This window comes from Phalacrocorax carbo, chromosome 2, assembly GCF_963921805.1.
Source record: "Phalacrocorax carbo chromosome 2, bPhaCar2.1, whole genome shotgun sequence".
In the NCBI taxonomy this organism is placed as follows: Eukaryota; Metazoa; Chordata; class Aves; order Suliformes; family Phalacrocoracidae; genus Phalacrocorax; species Phalacrocorax carbo.
Window position 1 is genome coordinate 43,568,418 of NC_087514.1, and position 20,628 is coordinate 43,589,045.

General features: G+C 37.6%; 1 protein-coding gene across 1 annotated transcript in view; it reads right to left on the reverse strand.

The window, feature by feature from the left end:
* Positions 1 to 20,628, reverse strand: part of LOC104042565 (RP1 axonemal microtubule associated) — a 177,882-nt gene that overhangs the window by 145,889 nt on the left and 11,365 nt on the right. Inside the window, exons 4-12 of the mRNA XM_064445442.1 lie at positions 13,627 to 13,786; positions 11,515 to 11,601; positions 8,383 to 8,515; positions 5,484 to 5,635; positions 4,810 to 4,888; positions 3,877 to 3,952; positions 2,262 to 2,338; positions 2,128 to 2,159; positions 1,865 to 1,994 (exon numbers count right to left, since the gene is read on the reverse strand). Coding sequence (XP_064301512.1) covers positions 1,865 to 1,994; positions 2,128 to 2,159; positions 2,262 to 2,338; positions 3,877 to 3,952; positions 4,810 to 4,888; positions 5,484 to 5,635; positions 8,383 to 8,515; positions 11,515 to 11,601; positions 13,627 to 13,786 — 926 coding nt within the window. The remainder of the gene's footprint in view (positions 1 to 1,864; positions 1,995 to 2,127; positions 2,160 to 2,261; positions 2,339 to 3,876; positions 3,953 to 4,809; positions 4,889 to 5,483; positions 5,636 to 8,382; positions 8,516 to 11,514; positions 11,602 to 13,626; positions 13,787 to 20,628) is intronic.

Below are 20,628 nucleotides of genomic sequence, written 5' to 3' on the forward strand. Positions count from 1 at the left end.
TGCCCATTGGGATGATGCCACAAATCATAAAATACAGATGGGGCTTCTAGTCCTTGGGGCGGAAGGACACGTAACTGTCACAATGGTCCTCTACTTTCATATAGAGATAAATCTTCCAAGAAATTAAAAAACCCTATCATCATCTGATATAATTTGCCATCACCACTTTGAAGACCTTTGAATTATATCATTTTAGATTGCTGAAGGAAAATAAGCAGTTCTACCAGTATCTGAAATGCATAGTTTTTTATTAGGAAAGATAGGTAGATAAATTATGTCAGAGGAGTTTATTCCAAAGTAGTGTGACCCCTAAATGAAAATTTAAATGACAGTTCCCAAGTTAGCACTTGTGGACTTCTGTTGCACGTGACTATTCTACATGCTTTGTAAATCACTGCACATATAAGTAAATAAGCAAATCTGAAAGAAGTAAAGGGAGAAAGATATTGTGCTGAAGGCAGCAGAGTTGCATAATAGGTATCTGCATTCATTTTGTACTTGTGTTTGTTTTCTGCTCTGAACTATAAAAAATACATGGTTATTCCATGTAACTAACTGTTCCTCTGATATCAGGGCAACTTTATCATATTGTTCAGAAAAATCAAGCTCTTTTTGATTATCAGTTTAATTCCTAAGTACTACTAAATCCTTGGGAGGTTGCAGATCACACTATTAATTTTTCTGACTTCCAATCTAAATGAATTAACAGCAGTTTATCCCAATTTTGTTTTGATCTTTCTTTCTAATATATTTAATTATATGTATCATCTTTAACTACTGATACTTAGTAGTTGTGCATCAGATTTGGTACTTGCACAATTATACACATTACTTATTTAAAATTGTGGAGGTAACATGCCTACGTATTTTACATCTAATGTAAGAATGTACCAAAAAAGGTACAGATTGTAATAAAAATGTCACATGTTTATGTCAGAAAAATACCATTCGAAATGCACTAATTTATTGGAAGGAAAGTGCATCTATATAAAAATCAGGAAAAAGACGGCAATGTGAAGTTGAATTCTGCATGTTAGAAGGTTATAAGCACTGCAGTGTCTAAATTATCTGATTTGTCTAAATAAAATCAGGTGCAATCCGTGAACTGAAGACACAGCATTAAAAAGCAACAAAGATGTGCTTACTGCATCAGTGCAGATTAGAGACCAAATTCCTACAAGTTTGGTCTGTCACCAAGTAATTCACAGTTTGTGATCGTAAATGGAGCTCCTTGGAAGGACACTACTGTGCTCTGCAACTGCTTTCAGGCATTTAAGACACTTGCAAATCCTAAAGCTGTAGATAGGAGATTTCAGTTAATCAGTGTCTGAGTGACCAAATACTTTGAACTGAAGGACCTAAACCACTAACCAATAAGAACAACTTTAGTAAAATAGAGTAACACCCACTTTCAATGTTTGTAATACTACTGATCTCCCATATTATACATTTGAGTTTTGATTTTCTATATAGGTATATATATATATACTGCCTATTAGTGAACTACACCTGGAACTTGTTAGCTTAGATGAATCTAGTTATAAAAGACTGTAGCTGTCCTCGCCGCAGCAGCTCCATGGGACCATTAAACAGCAGATGCCAAGAAGTTTCTATTTGGTAAGTGAAAGCCCGTGACAAGATACCATATGAGATGGGTTTTGAGCCTTGTATGTAAACTGAGCATATAATTTCTGAGTTCTTATAGCCATTCATACGCATAAATATTATAAGTAAGGAAAATGTTTATTGGAATTACCTGCTCCTATTCATTAGAGGAACCACTATATGAGATCGATCCCAGTGAACTATAAAGTCCTCTTTTCTTGTATCTTTTATGCATACAACCACCTGAAAAATACTTTACCATATTTGTTTTTCTGGTCACCAAGAGCATCAACTGTGCTATCTGGACTGAGGCAAATGAAGCCACGGGTGAGCCGGTTGTAAAACTGAAGTGTATTGCCTTCCTGAAATTTCCACTTTTCGGCAGCCCACTAGTTTTGTAAACAACAAGCAGAAAAGACTTATGAGGAGATGATACACAGGAATTTGATATACATGAGAAAACTGATCTGATTGCACTCAAAGGATAATTTGAATGGTTTAAATAAAAAGGTACGCCCTTACAGTTTCCTCTCTCTTGAGTTCCAGCTCTTGTCCTGTACAGAAAAAAAATGTGTAATTACTTTACAGAGCACCCTCATGCCATTTGACACAATTACAGTGAGGCTGAGTTCTCCTCCCCACCAATTTTCACTTACTTCCTGGAAACGTGCTGGCATCTGTCACGGTCAGTTCTCTAGCAATATTGCCATCATCCTGCCCCTGGTCCAGCCACCTAAAAAACAGAACCCATTTCAGTAATATAACCTTGATTGGCAACTCCCACAATACTCTATACACGGCACTTGCATACTGATACTTCCTGTTCTATTTATTAAAGTCTCAAGGCTGACAAACAGCAATACAAAAATCCAGCTTTAGCGAAATGGGATTGACTCTGGCAAAAATGGTTCTGTTTGTTCTTGATCTTCATCTTCCTGATGAAACTTATAAATAAATGTTTTCCTGGATTGAGGTACAAGGGCCTAAGCCAATTATTACAAATCAGAGAACTCATATTAATCCCAGACCAATAACAAAAGGTGTAGTGGTCACGATGTTTGCTCTGCCTGTCTGCAAGAATCTACAGCAGGATGCAAATTGTTCTTTGCCCTGAAAATCCCTATACAGGGAAGCAAATCCAACACCGGCAACAATTTTACCATGTCTGAACTATACTTTTACAATGCCATTGTACCTGCTTCACTTCTACTTACATAAGTCAGTCTAACTCCATTTGAGTCAAAAGGGTTCCCACACTGTGGGAGCAAGATCAGCAAGCACAGCATTGGGCTCTAACAATAACGAGCATATACCCTGTATTTTCCTGCCTGAAATGGACTTGAACTCTCCCTAAATTATATATGAAGCTAACATTATAGATCTCTTCATAGCAGTTCATCTCATCTAGAATACAAAATCAAAATTAGGTCAGGCAAAGATGAGGTGCTGTATCTGATAGGCAGAAAGCCCTTACTCACACATAAATCAGTTTCAGTGTGCACATCACTCACTCCGAGCTGTCTCAGGCAGTTATTTATTCACTCAGAGAAGTGAGAGGAGGAAATAAAATTGAGGTGCCACAGGCAAGCTGTAGCTAGATTCATACATGACTAGATTTTACCATTCCTAATATTTGCACTGATCTTTATCAATTATAATTTTTCTGTAAGGTGTTGAGAATTAATCAGGGGTAGATAAAATCAGAAGCAAACTACAGAACAGAAGATTCAGAGCAGCAGCATCTGCAGGGGAAAAGGCAGAGAAGTGAGGGTTGCTTCAAATTATGTTGCAGCTCAGTGACAGGCTGCAAGGCAAATGAAAAGACGTGATCAGGCAGCTGCGTTTGTGATAGCCATTTCACAAGATCTTCAAGTCTGATCCTGAGCTCATTGAACCCCAAGTTAATCTACATACTAACTTCAGTAAAGCGGAATCAGTCTGCTAGAGAGATAGCAACCCACTCTTCTGAAAAGCCCTTGCATCGCATTACATGGAAGAATGGGTGGATCTGCGGGTGTCAGATCCAAGGTCTCGAACAGTTCACAAAGTGCAAGAGTGGAAAGTTCCCAGGCAGAACTTTTTATTGCTTTTTTATTAGCTCAGACACACTAGAGATTTGGGACAGGTACAACTCAGAGACCTGCAAAAAGCATCAGACCATTTCAGCTTACTTTTTAGGAAACACACGCTTCCCTTGACAGGACATTTCAGAAGAAAACCTGAGTAATTACAAAGTTATTAAAAATCTAATCCAAACGAAACACCACCAACCTGTGGCAAAGAAAAGTGTAATCCAAATCTGTTATAGGATCCTTGATTACAACTTTGTCCAGAAACCAGCCGTTTCCTTAGAACAAATTTAAAAAAAAAAACAACTTAGTTCATGAGAGGCAGATTTAATGAAGCCTGACTTCCTATGCCTTTCTCTCTTCTACTGGAACTGCAAAATCTGCAGCTCCACTGGCAGGTTGCTTAGGTCATGGCTGCCGTGATGGCTGGAGAGAGGACAGTACCTGCTCTAGGTACTGTAGAGCTTGCTGCTAGGTCCCTCCCTGGATGTCATGGCCCTGAGTGCTGCACATTCCCCCCTAATTTAATATAGCCATTGTATGAAACTTATTTATTTTGCCAATCACAATATCAACAGGATTAGATAGCAGCTTATAATGGTTCAAAATAAGTGCTATGTTCTACAATATTTAGGCTCAAGAGTTTGAAAAACAGGTCTTGTGACTACAAGCAATTTGAATTTCACCATTAGTTGGGTGTCTAATGACACGATAGCATAGCCAAAATCTCCAACTCCATTTTTACACTGTAACTGATAATGCTAATCAACCTAAAATTCTAATAGCCCGTTTCATCTATAACACAGATGCACAAGACATATTCAATATCTTATCATGCAGACACTCCCCCTCTTCACAGTTTTTCTATAGGGATTAGTCAAAAATGACAGAACAGTAGCAGATGGTGTCCTTAATGTAATGGTTGACAGTATAGTGAAAGTGAACATGAAACAGTTTAAATTTGTGGTGATACAATAAGGTAACTGTGTCACTTGAACAGTTGCCTTAGAAGCCTTTGTCTTTCACTTCTAGAATATTTTTGCACATTCAGTTTTAGAAATTCATATTGTATTTCAAACAAAAGGTTAATAACTTTGCAGGCAGTATTCAGTGACTCTATAGAGAGATTTCTGACCTGATCCAAGTCCATTGTGCCCTATAACAATCTTGTACAAATGTCCAAGGTGTACAGCTTCAAGAGCAAAGATGTCAGTCTGTAATCAATCAACAAAATTTCAGTAAAATCTACAAAGCAGAGCATTCTCCAGCCGTGGGATCCCAAAGACCCATAAACCCATAGAACTCTTCTGTCAAGATCATCCTTTGAAATATCAGCTAATGATAAGGTGAGAACAAACCAAGAAGGACAGGTTTCCTGAAATAAAAGTAAGTACGCTTGATCACTTTGCTAATGGCAGTAGTTCCATTCAAATGAATGGGATCACAGTCAGAAAGAGAAACCTGCTGAAAGCTTAAAAGTGGCTTAAACAATTACAAATTACAGCAGATTTCAACATTAGAAATGCAGATATAAAATGTAAAGTTTCATTTCCTCTTCACTTATTAAATCAAATTTTTAGAATAAATAAAAACAGAAGTACACAGCTTACTTATTTTAGAAATTAAAATTCTGTCTTCCAAAAGAACTGGTGTATTCAGAAAGTATTTTTTACTTAATTATGGAATTTTGGGCAAACACTGGAATGCAGTAATTATCTCTTTTCTAATTGTACCTTGCCTGGGATAACCACCCACCTGAGAGAGAAAAGCCAGACAAACATAACAGAAAATGTCCTGCCTTTCACTTACTTGTCCTTTTAAAAATTTATTGGGTTTCTGTGACCTGAGCAACTGTCTTGATCCTGTATCACCTCTTTCTCCATAGACAGAAATATAGACATCAGCCTCAGTTCCAGCATTCCACAGTCCTCCTGTTGTCACATGCACTTCATAGACAGTCACTGACAATAAAAGATGACAGCCTTTCATATCACAAACACTATTATAGTTAGAATAACATCTAGCTGTGAATGTGCCTGTAGACTCCAAATACATCTGCGTCAAAGACAGTTAGAGTATAAAACCTTAAAAATCCTATTCAACATTAAGTAAAATAATGTACAAGCTTGCTTTGGTGTTAGATTTATGCTTTTTATCCCAGACTGTCTCTCTGGGGAATGCAAACAGAATTGAGCTTTATATGCACACTAACTATCTACTTTCCAGTTTCTGCAAGAAGAAAAGCAAAGGTCCATCAGCCACCAAACACTGCAACTCTGATTTATCCCCAGCAAGTAGTTCAGCAACATATAATTAGAGATTGCATCATAAAGCATGAGCAGAAGGGAACAAAAGTAAGATGACTTAGAATAAAAAGTCAAACGAATGGTGCTCAGTCCCCCAGCATTACAGCCACAAAGTCTCTATGTAATACTCTCAACAGTTTAATTCAGACATTCTTCCTTTGAATAAAAAAAAAAAGGCTGTTAAATCAGAAAATGTTTCAGCCTCTTTTTATTCAGAAATTGGTTTTAAAGTGCCTCTCATCTCAATGTCTTTCGTATTGAATCCAGACCTCTTCACTGTTTTGTTACCAAACTATCTTCTCTGAAGTTAAAAGCTAAGCTATGTTCTCTTTTCACTGGCTCATGCAGAAATATAATATTGGCAAAAAGATACAGAGGCTGTCTTTCAATTACTAAGTTAGAGATGAAACTGCCTTCTCCAAAGCCTTCAGCATGACCCCTCTTATACCGAGGCTGGCAGAAATGCACAGAAGTTCTTTTCTTCCTCTCTTGTGTGAGGGAGAAATTAACTACAAAATGCAGATTGAGAGGATGGTTTAAGTGTGCTGTTGTACTTTACGATGCACCGAGATTACTTGATAATAAAAATCTTTCATTGTATCTTTATCTCAGAAACAAGGAAATGGCCTACTCAGAAAGAAGAGCCTGAAAATTAGAAGGTGGGTAAGGTCAGTGTCCCAGAATACTAAGTAACATTTGAGGAAGAATAGATACTGTATGTAGGGGATCAGAGCATATTCAATACGAAATGTTCATGATCATTAATTAACATTCATTTAAAGGGGGTGGGGGTGGTTTTTATACCAAGGTGATTTTATGTCCCCCTACACTGATAATATTAAAGCCTCCTGACCAAAGACCAAACCTATGAGGAAGCAGGCTGACTGCCTCTGAGGTTTTTCATGCCCTCAAAGGTAGGAAGATCATAACCACTCAAGATCAAAACTCATTGTCGTTAGGGCTGGCCAGCCTCTCTCTACAGCATTTTATGAGCCATTTACAGCTGCTAACTGTATCACTGGAGGAAATTGCTCCTCCTATTCTTTTTCTCTTAAAGACATATTAATGAGGCACAAACCTGGCTTTCTGCTCTTCTTTTCATGCTCTTGATCTCAGTGCTCAGTCATCACAGATAGGCATAAATACAACTCCAGGCCACCCAGCTCTTTAGTACCACAGTGACTGTCCCATGGTATGTTTCCCCACATGCATGGGCCATTTTCTGGACTTCTGCCCCTCAATTTCATTTATATCCTGTTTCTGTAGCCTGCACCCACAACAGCTGTTGCCATTGAAATGCCTGTTACCACTTCAATTTTGCAAGATCAACATGAAGTACCATAAGCATACCACCAAGCATTGCTATAGTATCAAGCATTCTGAAAAAGAAATTCTGTAGTTTTTAGAGAGCTTTGAATGGAAGTTTCTCTCATCCCATTAATCTTGTCTTCTGCAGCTGGTATGATTTTTTGGGGAAGGGAAGAGAGGAGGACGTGGAATCTGTCCCAGGTGGATCTTACTCTAGTGGCAAGTAATACCGGTGGTGTTATGACTTTTCCCTCTCTACCATCACACCCTACAGGACGGGAATCTACCCCAGCATTCTTGATCCCTCACCCACATCTTTTCTAGGATACACTGATCTTGTTATGCCCTTGTACTTTCCTTAGGCCAGAAAAGAACAATGCCATTTGGAGAGAAGGGAAGAGAAGCAGACTTTCCACACCCTTTCCATTGCTGAAGCAGAGAGACAATACAGCAACAACATTCAGTGTGGGTGACAGGGATTGGTGTGGTAGAGCAGGACATGAGAACAGTACAACAGCAGCAACACCCAATAATTTTTGTATTGGTTGGCATCATTCACCTTTCGAATTACAATAGAAGCTTTATGTGACTAATGGAGCTTTTAACACTTATAGCCTTCTAAAATATTGCTAAAGTTCCACACCCAGAAATTAAGAGTATTCTGGAAGCCTGTCTCAGCCACTTACAAGAAAGAAACTAAAACAGCAGCTGCAATAGTCATACTGGAGCTATAATCCTCAGTTATTGAAAATAGAGTTTGTGATCTGACTCATGTATGATGGCTTCATGGTAGTTATGCACATGTGAGGTGTCTTCACTATTGCCTCTATTTTAAAGCAAACACAAATGCTAAAAATCTTACCAAAGAAGAAGTCTTTCTGAAGGACCTGTGAAATTCAAAGCACTAATGACTCTCCCAACTCCTTTCAGTGATCCTTAACCTTTTACCTGAGTATGCCCAGTAATCACAGGAAAACAACACAGAAAAAGTGTTGTAGCGGTCAAAAAGTAGTGGAGGGCCTGATAAAAAGCAATGAACACCTCTACCAGCAGCTGTCTGTGGCCTGACTTAGCTGATGTGGTATTGCACTTACCTGGAAGAATAGGCTGACCCTGCTGTAAAACAGGAAGCTCCACAGATATTTCCCCATCAGCCTGGTCACAGGCCAGCCATCGATGTGCAGGGAAATAAAACTGCTCCCATGAGGAAAGGTTCAGCAACTGCACCTAAACAGCACCAAGAACTGCAGTTTAAATTGCTGAGCTCACTGCAGATAGAACAGAACAGGAAATGTGTGGGATGCTGTTGAAATCTGTGCAGAGAGAGCTCTGTGGCACTATCACAAAACCATGGGTTTGGGGCATGTTGGCTCCACGGGTACAACTGCCCCCAATATGACTTTTCATTCAGTCAGATTCGAAAGTGCAGGGCAGAGTAACTCAAGTGCAGCCAAGAAACAGGGTTTATCAGCTCAGGGACGGTCCCACGAAATACAGCTATGCTGTTCCAGCTGGTATATCCACGTGGGCTGGCACTAGGTGGCATGGCTTACCAAACACGGAAGTTCTCTCTGGGAAGCTTGGCAATGCTTGCAGTTCTGTTCCTTTAACTTATTTTCTTATCAGAACAGGAATTAAAGAAACAGTTTTTGATTCTTCAACACTTCTTGTGACATAAATAAACCATGAAAGTGCTAGCCCCAACACCAATCTGCCTCACACAATTTTCTTCCATGCCCAGCTTCCAGCATATAGCAGCAAAAGGACCATATGCACACCAGCTGAAGAAGGGAAGAATGTCTAGTTATTTTGTACTTCAAAGTATTTCTTAGTAAGCACCTCAGAGGCTGCTGTATATTAGAACAGTCCCTGATTATGCTAATTTATACTAGTAGCTACTAGATTTTGGACCAGCAGAGAGAGGCAAAGACACTTTTACCTGTAGTTTCACTCCTGTTCTGTGCTTTGCAGAATGTAATCTTAATTTGAATATTGAACAAATTCAGAATTACTGAAAACATTTTTATCTCTTTTACTGCTTGAATACTAAACTTTAAAGAAAGACATTCATTTTGTCTGAAAAACCTGGCACATCTCGGCCTGTAAACATCTACTGATGGATCTTGAAAAGGAAGCTTGGATTAGTGAAGCAGCACCTTTAAGGACATTTTCAGGCCTGATATATGTCAGTACAGATGAGACAGACACAGAAACCATAGGACACTGATGGAGGACTAGCACATCTAACAACCAGAAAGGCTCTGCAGTTGTAGAACACTCTCTCTTAATTTCAGATCTTCCAGAAAAATGTAGGTTTCCCAAGGAACAATGATGTTAAGCATCTGGTGAGCATGCTGTAGGTTGTTTCTCTTCTATGAAGTCTAGAAACCAGTGCCTATACTCCTTTGTCTCACTACCACACAAAATGCTAGGTTTCTTGTAGAGTGTGTTTTGTGGAATGTATTCCTTTTCTTTGACTTTCTGCCCAAAACTGGGTAGGAATGACCTAACCCTGGCTGATGAATCACTCCCTAAAAACTGTGCCTGGTTGACTGAGATTTGGTAAGGAGGCAATTAATATTTGTAAGCCTAAAATCAATGGAACACACTGAAGTGTGGAATCCTTTTAAAATGTTACTGTTGATTTCAATTAATATATCCTAGCTGAGAAGTGAGAAGGGGGATAATAACTTCTCTTTTTTTTTCTTTCCATTTTTTTGGTCAGACTTCTTCAAGCTCTCAATTTAAATGGGTGTCCTATACAAAGCACACAGTGCAGCCTTTATTCACAGAGCATGGTATACGATAAACCACAAAGGACCATTTGTTGAGTCAGAATTTATGATAACCAAAGCTTCTAATACCAAGATTAAACGTACAAATGAACATTTTCTGTAAGAGAAAACCCACTGTTTTCTTCTAGCTTCTCCACTCAGATACATTTTAGAAATTGCTGGCAGCCTATCCCTCTGTCTCACAGGACAAAGCTATGAGGTATTTTCCACCCATTTACTGCTTACACACACACATTTATGAAAAGGAAAGTAGCAAGGAACAGAATAAAAAGGTATCTTAAATGATATTCTGACTCCAGCATTCCCCAAAACACAGCACACCTGGAAAACAAAAAACCTAGACTTTATAATCAAGCATTCCTCACCTGAATTGAAAGAGTTATAAACCCTGTAGCTCTAGCATGAAACCTTTTAAAGTGATGCTGCCTGTGACACAGTATTTCAATGTAGGCATGCATTGGTTAGAGGTACGAACTCACAGGATCTTGCCTAAACTTGAGTTAACACTGCCCAGACCTTATTAGTCTTCTTTCTGAGTCTCAGTCCCAGATGAAAACAACTAGTTAAAGCATCAAATAGCTGCCGTGTGAACGCTGATCGGTGCATATTTAACTTCAATGGACACTCCGCATTTGATAGATCTAGATTTACCCTGAAGTAAGATTATAACAATGAGTTTACCAGAAGCTTCTAAAGCCCTTCATAAATTGCTGTCTCTTAACTGAAGGCTAAGAAACGCTGGCACAAAGAGGGAAGTGTTTCAGGCATGCGTAGTGTATCACTGGTACACATAGTGCATCACTGGTATTAAGGATAAAAGCCAGATCCTTTCATTCCCAGGCCAGAAACCTAGATACTATGCTTCACGACTGAAGCTTGAAACAGAACTAGCTGATTCGCTTTGCTTTATTATCTTTGCTTTATCTGCATCAAGATCTTTTTCAAATACAGAAGGAAAAGAACCTGTTACAGTTTTTCTCCTCAGAGACATAGAAATAGAAACATTTGCAATGTAGCTCTGGTGCTGTGCATAAGGACCCAGCACCAGCTACAGATCTGAAGAGGACTTAGCTAGACTGAACTCCATGACTTTCTGGGTTTCAGCAAACTCTACACACTCTGTAGCAGACAAAGACTGTAGAAGACAGACTACAGCAGCCAACTTAAGCAGTCTTTCTTGCTGTCCAGCCACTTATTTTTAGAAAAACTAATGTACAGCTCTCACTAAAATGCAAACAGCCAAGACATACCATCACAAGCTGACTTTAATACCACACAAAAACCCTCCTTCATAAATAACCTCTTAAATGAAGCTGCAAGCATTTGATGAGGTCAATATACTTATCCCAGGGATTTTTTCTGACTTGTATTTTGGCTCCACTGTCATAATGACTGCTTTTGGAAGATAAAAATCTTTTTCACTGCTTTTACCTCTTCACAGTGCCAGGCAGGGGAGTTTCCTGCATTTGTATGTCCTATGCGTATTTTGTAGAGATGTCCTATGTTTCCAGTAATAACCTGTAAAATAAACATAACTGATGAAAAACAGAGTGTTTGCTAAAAGGAAAAGACATGCAACAGAAATTTATTTAGTAACTTTCAGGTGACATTTTTGTTTAGAGGAATTAAATATTCTGATACTTAAACAGGTGTTTCCAATATACTTTGCTCTGTATAACCATTAGAAGCTTGGCTCTTCTAAAGGACAACCCTTAAAAATCCTCTTGGCCTGCCAACCCCATTTAAATGTCTTCAGGATGCTGCTGTAGCTATTCTGTTCCCGACTGAATATTGGCCTCAGTGGGAGATGAATAGAGACTGGGTGTATGGCTAAAAAGCAATAGTGTATTGACCCTAAAACCTGGCTCAGTTTAGCATCTATACTGCTGACCTGCTACAAAATGGTTTCTGTCTCCCAAGCACCTCCCACATACCTCTGAGTTTCTCCCTACCCCTCTAGGAAGGTACACCTTAGAATTTTGGAAACAAATGTGTTCAGCTCTCATGTTTCTTTTTTGCAAATCATTTCAATTAAATCAACTTAAAAAGCTCTATTTGAAAGATTAGCTCTTGGGCAGGCTGGATGAGTGTGTCCAGTACAGATAACAGGATGCTGAGGAAATAACTGTGTGAAGGTTATTCAAACAACTGTTTATGAACTTTGGAGTAGAAATAGAATGCTTATCTTCAAGGAACTGGAAACACACCATGAGTGTCTTCCCTCCTTGCTGCATCATTTTTTTTGTATTACGTAGGCTGGATTTGCTGTCCTTCTGCTGTTTTCTGTAGAATTCATTTTCATGTTTTCATTTACAGTGTAGAGGTGGGTGTGAACTGAGTTCCCTGTACCATGAACCCTGTATCATGAACTTCCCTGAACTCAGTGTTATAAACAATAAAGAGACAGAGCAGCAAGGAGAGACCGGAGTTAACTGAGATATAGCACACAGCACAAGCAGAGAGGCTTTTCTCTTTCTATACATTTCAGAGCAGACACTCCTTAATTGTATTCAGTGCTATGGATACTCACCGAAGAGGGGAATCCTAGGTCCCAAACCAGGGACTGCCTTCATATTTTGCATTTAAAAGTCAGAGGTTAAATTAATTATAATAATGGGAGCAGGAAACAGAGCCAACAAAATCTATTGAGAAGAGGGTATTTTTGTCTGTCAGGCACCTGGTTACTTATTTTATCTACTTCTTTCAATCTTATATGTGTGGGGTTTTTTATACCACAGATGGAAACTGGCAAACTATCAGAGGTGCTGGATTCTTCTGAGAAACTCCATCAGGTTGAAGACTAAAGACTGCATTTCCTACATCCCGAGCAGCTACGAGGTTATTGTGAAAAAGGGCAAGCTCTTCATCAATGCTGCCATTAAACACCTTTTCTCATAAGGGGACATGCTATGCAGGATACTAACAATGGAAGCACCTGTTTGTTATACGGCCCTATAGGTGGCACCTGCCAGAGACACCCGGTGACAATCCCATATATACACTCAAGCTATGCAGCTTTTGATAAGAAACCTACTCTGGCTCACCTAAATCACCATGCCACAAGATTGATGGGGGAGAAACTTGCTTGTGTAACTGGGAGCAGAAGCAGCTTCAGATAGACAAACTTTATTACAGGTATAAAAATTGCCATTATTTAAATAAAGCAGCAGGTATTTAACAAAGTTAAAAATTTATTCCATACCCTAATTCTTTATGTCCTCATTTCATTTTAATATTGTAGCTCTGTTTCAAATTTTAAAACTAAACAAGTATCTGTTGTCCTATATTTCTTGGTATTTTCTTGGGCACTATGTAAAGTAATGAGTAGTTTTTCTTAAACAGACAGGAAATATGATGGATCAAATCAGCTTTAGATAGGTGAGTGGGAAAGGATACTAAATTTAGTTCTACATTTAAGTCCTGCTTCTTGTTTCCAGATATTTGTACCATACAAAAAACCTGTCTTTTCATCACAGAGATTTTGAAGTGTCATGCAATCTGGCAGGATACAAGAGGGCAACACAATGAATATATATTACTTACTGTGAAGATGTCTTCATTGCCTCTCTGAAATAATTTTCCCTCCTCTCCATCAAGAAAAATAGGCCCCGAACTGCTGTGATCCCCATACAATGTAATATAAACTTTTGAGCTTGTTCCTGCTGATGGCATATCACTGGTGAGGACTGACACCTTCCATTTCCTAGCTATCAAAAGATAAAAAGACTCACTGAATTACTTAAACTCAAAATTCTTAAGCAAAATGCATTTCACTAATCAAAATCTGGATAATATGTTGATGAATAGAGAAATACATATTTCACAAAATTACAGGAGTGAAATATTGAGTTTGCTATGTTGGGCACACAAAAATCAAGAAATGTCAGGTTGCATTCACATCTTTTACTTTGCATATGCCATACGACAAAGTCAAATTTGCATGGACATAGATCACTTTTCAAGCACAGTTTTGAAATATTGTGTTAAATTGTATAAAATATGGCTTTCTGTTTACTTAGGACATATCTGTTCTGCCCAGTGCAGTGCTGTGTAATGACAGCCACGCAGGCTCGCAGGAAGCTAGCTCTGGAATTACAAACTCTTCACTTCAAGCATTCGGGTCTCTCAAAGCAAACTAACTCTGCTGAAAGAGACCTCTTTAAGAAAGGATCTGTATCTCTGCAAAGGCGTGATGGGCTACACAGATGTAACAGCTTTTTTTTGGAATCCACTGAAGGATTACCAACATATTCTTGCATTGCAGTGTTTGCATGATACTCTGAGATACCAATGCTCTTTCCACAGCTATGTTTCATAATTATCAAGACCGAGTATATGGATTAACCTTTGGTTTAGTGGAAGCTGAGTATCAATGCCATGGAATGAAGGGAAATGGTATCACTGAGGGATGGCTGATAACAGGAACGAATATTAAGAAAACAGCCTCGCTCCTAATGTTTCTAATTAGCTGATACCCATCTCAAATGGCATACGTTTATACCCAAGCTTTCTGAGAGTTTTGCACCACTGATTTTCTTAAAAGATAGCTTCCTTTAAAGTACAGCAGCAGTGATAAAGGGCCTTGCTGACTACAGAAGCCTCCTATCATCTAATGACTCATTTATGCTACATATTTCACCTGCATGACTGACTTTTCCCTCTGGTTAAGACCCTAAGAAATAATATAAGAGTAATGAGCAAGATCATCATGATATGATTAATTTTGTATTTATTGACTATTTGAGATACTTGAAATAGATCTGTGCGTCTTAAACCCCAGGCAATAACCTATCCTGCAGTTCTGTAGTGAAGTTCAGAGAAACCGCTTTCGTTCTGAGTGCCACTCCGTATTTTTAGTGCTAGCCATGGGTGTTTTCTTAAAGGAGTCCATGGATGTTGATCATGATACATACACAGAATTATGCTACAGCAGAATATTATTTGAGGACTAGTGAAACCAAAGATTTGAGGAATTTGAATTTAGTTTTCTGTGGCATTCTGGAAAAAATAAGGTAGGATTAATATTTTCACTTGTTCATGTTTAGCCATGTCCAAAAGAAAAAATATTGAAGAAGTTGATGATTAGGGTGACCTAGGTGTGGTGCATGTCAGTATCTTTGTATCAAGGAAACAAATGAGTTGAGAATATATGTCCTCAGTACCACTCAGCAGTTATGCTTTAATAATTAATACTGGTTTTAATAAAAGGCAGAAAACAAGGGACAGTAAAGGCACATTACGAAATCTAACATATTAACGAGACCTGATGGTAGAATCTGTAACTCTTGTTTGTGCCTTGCTAAAACCATTGGGCTATACCTATTGAGGAAATTTTTACTTTTGTGTGGCCAGTGTGTTTTGTGTGTAAAACACACATTCCTTGGGAAATGCAGTATTGTAGAATCAGTAACTATTACACTAGGTATTCTCTCCTATACTTTGAGGGGAGAGACACAGAGACGCTAACATAATATTTGGTTCATCTTTGAGGACAAACCACAAGACCTTGAAATTCCACAGTAGTGTTCTGAGATCTACTTATTTGTTCGAAAAATGCTTGTAGGTCCATGACTTGAGTAGAACGTGTGAAAATTTTAAAATGCAGAGACAGAATCTAAGGTAAGTTATATTGTTTAAGAGCAGGCATCTAAAATACATTATTATCATGAGAAATTTGGAATATACACTACTACCCAATTTTAAAGAGGTGCTCTTAAAGCAGCACTTTTCTGAAACTACTGTGAATGTGCAGCTGTATTACCAATGCTTCCAAAGGAATTATATTGTCATTACTAAATAATAGATTGCAAATAGCTCCTCTTACCAACAGGTTAAACTTCAGCATCACAAGAGTGGTCATAGCCTGAACACATTAAACTGAAAAAATAGGGGAAAAAACCATAACTGTGCAATCTGAGGAGAAGAAGTAACTGGCAGAATCACACTTTCCAACAATAGAGCAGTGTGATCCCTCTTGAAAGTTGCTGTAATCTGCTTTTTCCACAGCTGAAGTTAGCTTGCTCTTTGTACTACAAAGTGGGTTCTTTACACTATCCAAAAGAGTGCCTGTGCCAACTTTCTGTGAGCCATGATTGATGACAGGTGACCATATAATCCTGCATGTTAATCTCATTTATAACTGAGAAACTAGCATATGTAGGTAACATCTACGTCATGCTATGTAGGTGTACCTAACCTCTTGTCTTAATTTAGTTTATTAAAGTAAGAAAACTGCATTAAATAATCCACCTAATTCTTACAGTGGATTAACATGTTAATTAGACTAATGATATTTAGTAACATCAGTGCTATAAAAGTCAAGTAACCTGTTTAATTGTGATAAACTGTTAAATGGTCTTGCTTTCTTCTGACATCTTTAGAAGTAAAGAGAAATATGTCTTGTGCATTTCAGAAATGAAGCCAATAAAAGATACCAAAGCATTGCTTCTATATACTCAAACTGAGGAGCCTAACAATTCTGAGAAATCAGTAATTTCTCATTAGTTTTTATGTTATATACACTTTTAGATATGCAAAACCGTATCATAGAGCTTTCTATATATCACACTAGAAATAGTAGTGATTATTATAGATCACTGTGTACAATGGTTTCTTCTCCAATACAGTTTTCAGTCTCTCAAAGCCTTTCCAGTTAATAGTTTCCAGTCTTCACCTGGACCAATATATGAATATTCAAGACAGTAGATCTGTTTGACCATTTTTTTCAGGTCAAAAGTAGTAAAGATACCCCAAAAAATCTCTACTATGTAACTGTTTTGTTTATTTTGTTTATAAGCCTGCCATGCATTGGCAATGACATCTGTTTGAAAATTTAACTGTGAGATATTGCTGAGAGGAAAAAAAAACCAACAGAAAATATTGTACTTTGATGAAAAGCTAGTCTTGACTGCTATTGAATAAGATTTTTGTATGATTTTTTTTAAATCCCTCAATATTTATATTCGTTCACAGTAAAATTAGTCCAGAATGCTTTTAATTTAAAAATAACAAATTTTCAAAACTAAGGCAAGAGATTAGCTAAGTCAATTGAACTGAAAAGCAAGGTAGAGCAAAGGATAATAAAGGAAACTAGTAAAAATGTTATTTAACCATACACATCAAAAAAGAATAATCAAAGAAGGAATATGTACACTATGTGCTGAATTTGAGACGACAGACTAAGTATGCCTTTACAATAAAGTGAAAACTGCTTCCCTTTTTTTTTTTTTAATGAGAACAGTGACATACAGTGTTTGAGAAATGGCAGCACTGTTGACAAGAGTGGGCTATGGAATGGGAAATTTAAAATGGAAAATCAGAATGGGATGAAGAGTGCACTGAGAGACTAAAACCCATGTATCTTTCACCAAAGCAATACTAGGTAACGTTTTGGAAGAAATTTTAAATGAATGGACAATTATCTCCAGACTTATACAGCTAAACAGAAAAAAAGATTGCTAGCATCAGTTTACTGCAGATACATGGCATGAGATATCCAGACTTGGATTGTTCAAGTATCCCATCTCCTCCATGATGGTGAAAATTCATCTTTGTAGAGAAGGAAATTACAGTAGCTCTAATCTATCCAAGCGTTATATGAGAAATCAGTAGCTAATTAGTGCAAGACTGTAGAGTAACAAAATAACTAGCTAAATGGAAAATTATATGTTTGTGCAGAAACAAAAGGTAATAATTTATAGGGAGATTAGTAAGTTTCTCAAGAATCAGTGTTGGAATTTGTCTGGATTTCATATTTTCATCAATATACTGCATCGAGTAGGTAATTTCTGCAATGTAGTCACTAAGACTTGCCAAAACATAAGAGTATCAGAAAGTCCGGAGTAGTAGACAAGGGATAATATGTAACAGCATGAAGTGCAAGGAAATGCTTTTTAAAAATACAACCAAAACTTAATGTTATGAACAGGAATTTATAATAAAAAAAAAAAAATAGAGGAGGAGTGAGTCGTTGAGGTGACTGTAAGATGCACCTGGAGAAAGATTTCTAAGTAGAGAAATTTTACTGTCAGTGTCCAGAGTTCAGAAGGACAAACTTTTAAATACTGCATAAAGTTCTGGTAACCATTTCCAAAACAAATTTTATTGAAACTAGAAGAAGTCCTGAGAAAGACCACCATGATGATTAGAGGAAATGGAGAAAATGTTTATGTAGGTGAAAAAGTTGAGAGAATGTCTGGTTGTGTTGGTAGACACTAAGGAGGAAAAAAACATTATCTAAGTAAACGACAATGAGATGGTTTTGGGAGACATGTATTTAAACTAACCATGACTAGGCTTAGGACAGAAATTACAAAACAGTTAAGACAGACAACAGAAGAAGGACTCAAGCTCTAGAACATCCCGCCAGTGAAAGCTGCAATAGCTATAGATAACAAGTTTTAAAGTCAGATTTAGTAAATAAATTTAATTATTTACCTAATTGAATGGTTTCTTTCTAGCAAGGGACCAAACTAGATAAACTGAAACTTCCTAGGACTGATCTATGTGTTAATGTTGGCTGTTTCTTTTTTAATAATGGCAAGACAGAAAATTAATTCCTTCTAGAAGAATGGCATAGTCTGTATAAAGCCCTTGAATGACTGCTGAATTGTTTTCTATCCTGCTCTTTACGCATTATTTAACATGCTTGTCACTTCCAAGTATATTTTAAATTGATTTATTCAGAAAGGCTCTATGCCTTTTGCAGTTAATTTGCAGAATTAAGCTACCTATATAAAGTAGCTCATATTACTCCTCATGGCGTTTTGCCCTCTGCCAATCAGTACATTGCTCTAGTCACCAGCATTGTGGGGTTCTCTCTTCAGCCTTCTCCAGTCTTACTTAATGAAAACAATTTTATTTTATCTGCATATCTCAGCTACTTAATATTCTGTATCTTCCCTGAGCTATTAATGAATATATAAACCTTATGACAGTATGGTACATCTCACTGTCAACCTTTTGTCCTGCTCTGAGGTGACCATTTTATTCCTTCTCTTTCAGTTAACATACTAAAATCAGAAACAAATCTTTCAGTTAATATAACAACCATTTCTCCACTTGCTATAGTCTCTGCTAATTGTAACCTCGGGCAGAACCTTGCATCCCACCTTTTGAGTGCTTTGCTCAGTAATCCTATAATAAGTATCTGATTAAAGGTTCTTGAACTTTGATCCAAAAAAGTTAAGGTGCTGTGAATGCAGCACAGAGTGCTGTGAATCCAGCAGGAAGACTACAAGTGGTGGAGGCATATATATATATAGCTGTTAATTTGCCTATCTAACATTTAGACATTATTTACAGCATAGAAGCCTGGCACTCAGAATGCTATATGGCATTTAGTTGGATTCTAGTAATTCTGAGCTTCATTTTCCAAACACAGATTTTACTTCTGTATTGACATGTAAAAGGATGAAAAAATACCATTGAGACTCTTCACTTGGAGCAGTTCTAAAACATACAAAGTGGGACACCAAAAATGTGGAGATGGAGGGAACAACATCAGAAACAAGGTCAGCATGGGAAATAACACACAGCTATTTGGTGTGAAAATATATTAGACAATATATGTTGCTTTAGGGTTGTAATGTTGGTTTATTACATAAAATACACTCCTTCAAACAACAGAAATGTATCAGTTTATATGGAGAAATATATCTGCCACTGGGCTCCTAAAAAGAATTAAAGAGTGCCTCTAGGTTTCCTACCTGTACTGCAAACCCCTTTTGCTCCAGATCCAACTTCTACTTCCCCTCTGCGTGCCTTCGGTCCCACAGGGAGACAGTTAAAGCCTCTGGGCCAAAAGGGATTTGGGTCAGCCTTTAATTAGGTCCCCAGTCTGGATTACCAAAGAAACATGATCCGGGGTTTATTGCAGTGTGTACATGCCAGTTAGTCTAGACACAGCCTCCAAGAGTTCAGAATGGCCAAATTCTCATTCTTGAACAGAAAAATAGCACCTTCCTTCTTCGGGTATATCTCTGACTTCACTGACATTGAAGCAAGGTACTATGAAGTGTTAGGGATTAAAATCTAACAAAAAAAAAATTAAACACTCTGTCTAATCACAATATACATTAAATATTATCCAACTTTATATTTAAAATAATTTACTGAAAATTGTAAACCATATATAAGTGCTTACTACACACACATAATATTAAAAAAAGCTGTAAACAGGTATCCAAAATAATTCTAATAACAGATTGAAAGATCCTGAAAGATATTGCATATGCCTTGGATTCTCATAACATGACATATTTAAAAAAAAATAAAAAGACATGGACCACCTTTGAAATACAGAGGTTAAGGAAGAACACACAACTAAAACTTATAGTGTATGTAGAAAAATTTTAAGAGTAAGCAGTGCTGCCTGAGAAGGGGATATGGCAGGGGCAGTGAGGAAGTCCACCGACACACAGTCTTCCTTCTCAGTTCCTGTGGAATCCCAGCAGCAATAAATGCACTCCCTTTCTAGTATCCTCTGGGTAAAAGAGGCAAACTTCATTTGGGGTCTGGATGATCCTATATAGAGACTGAAAGATC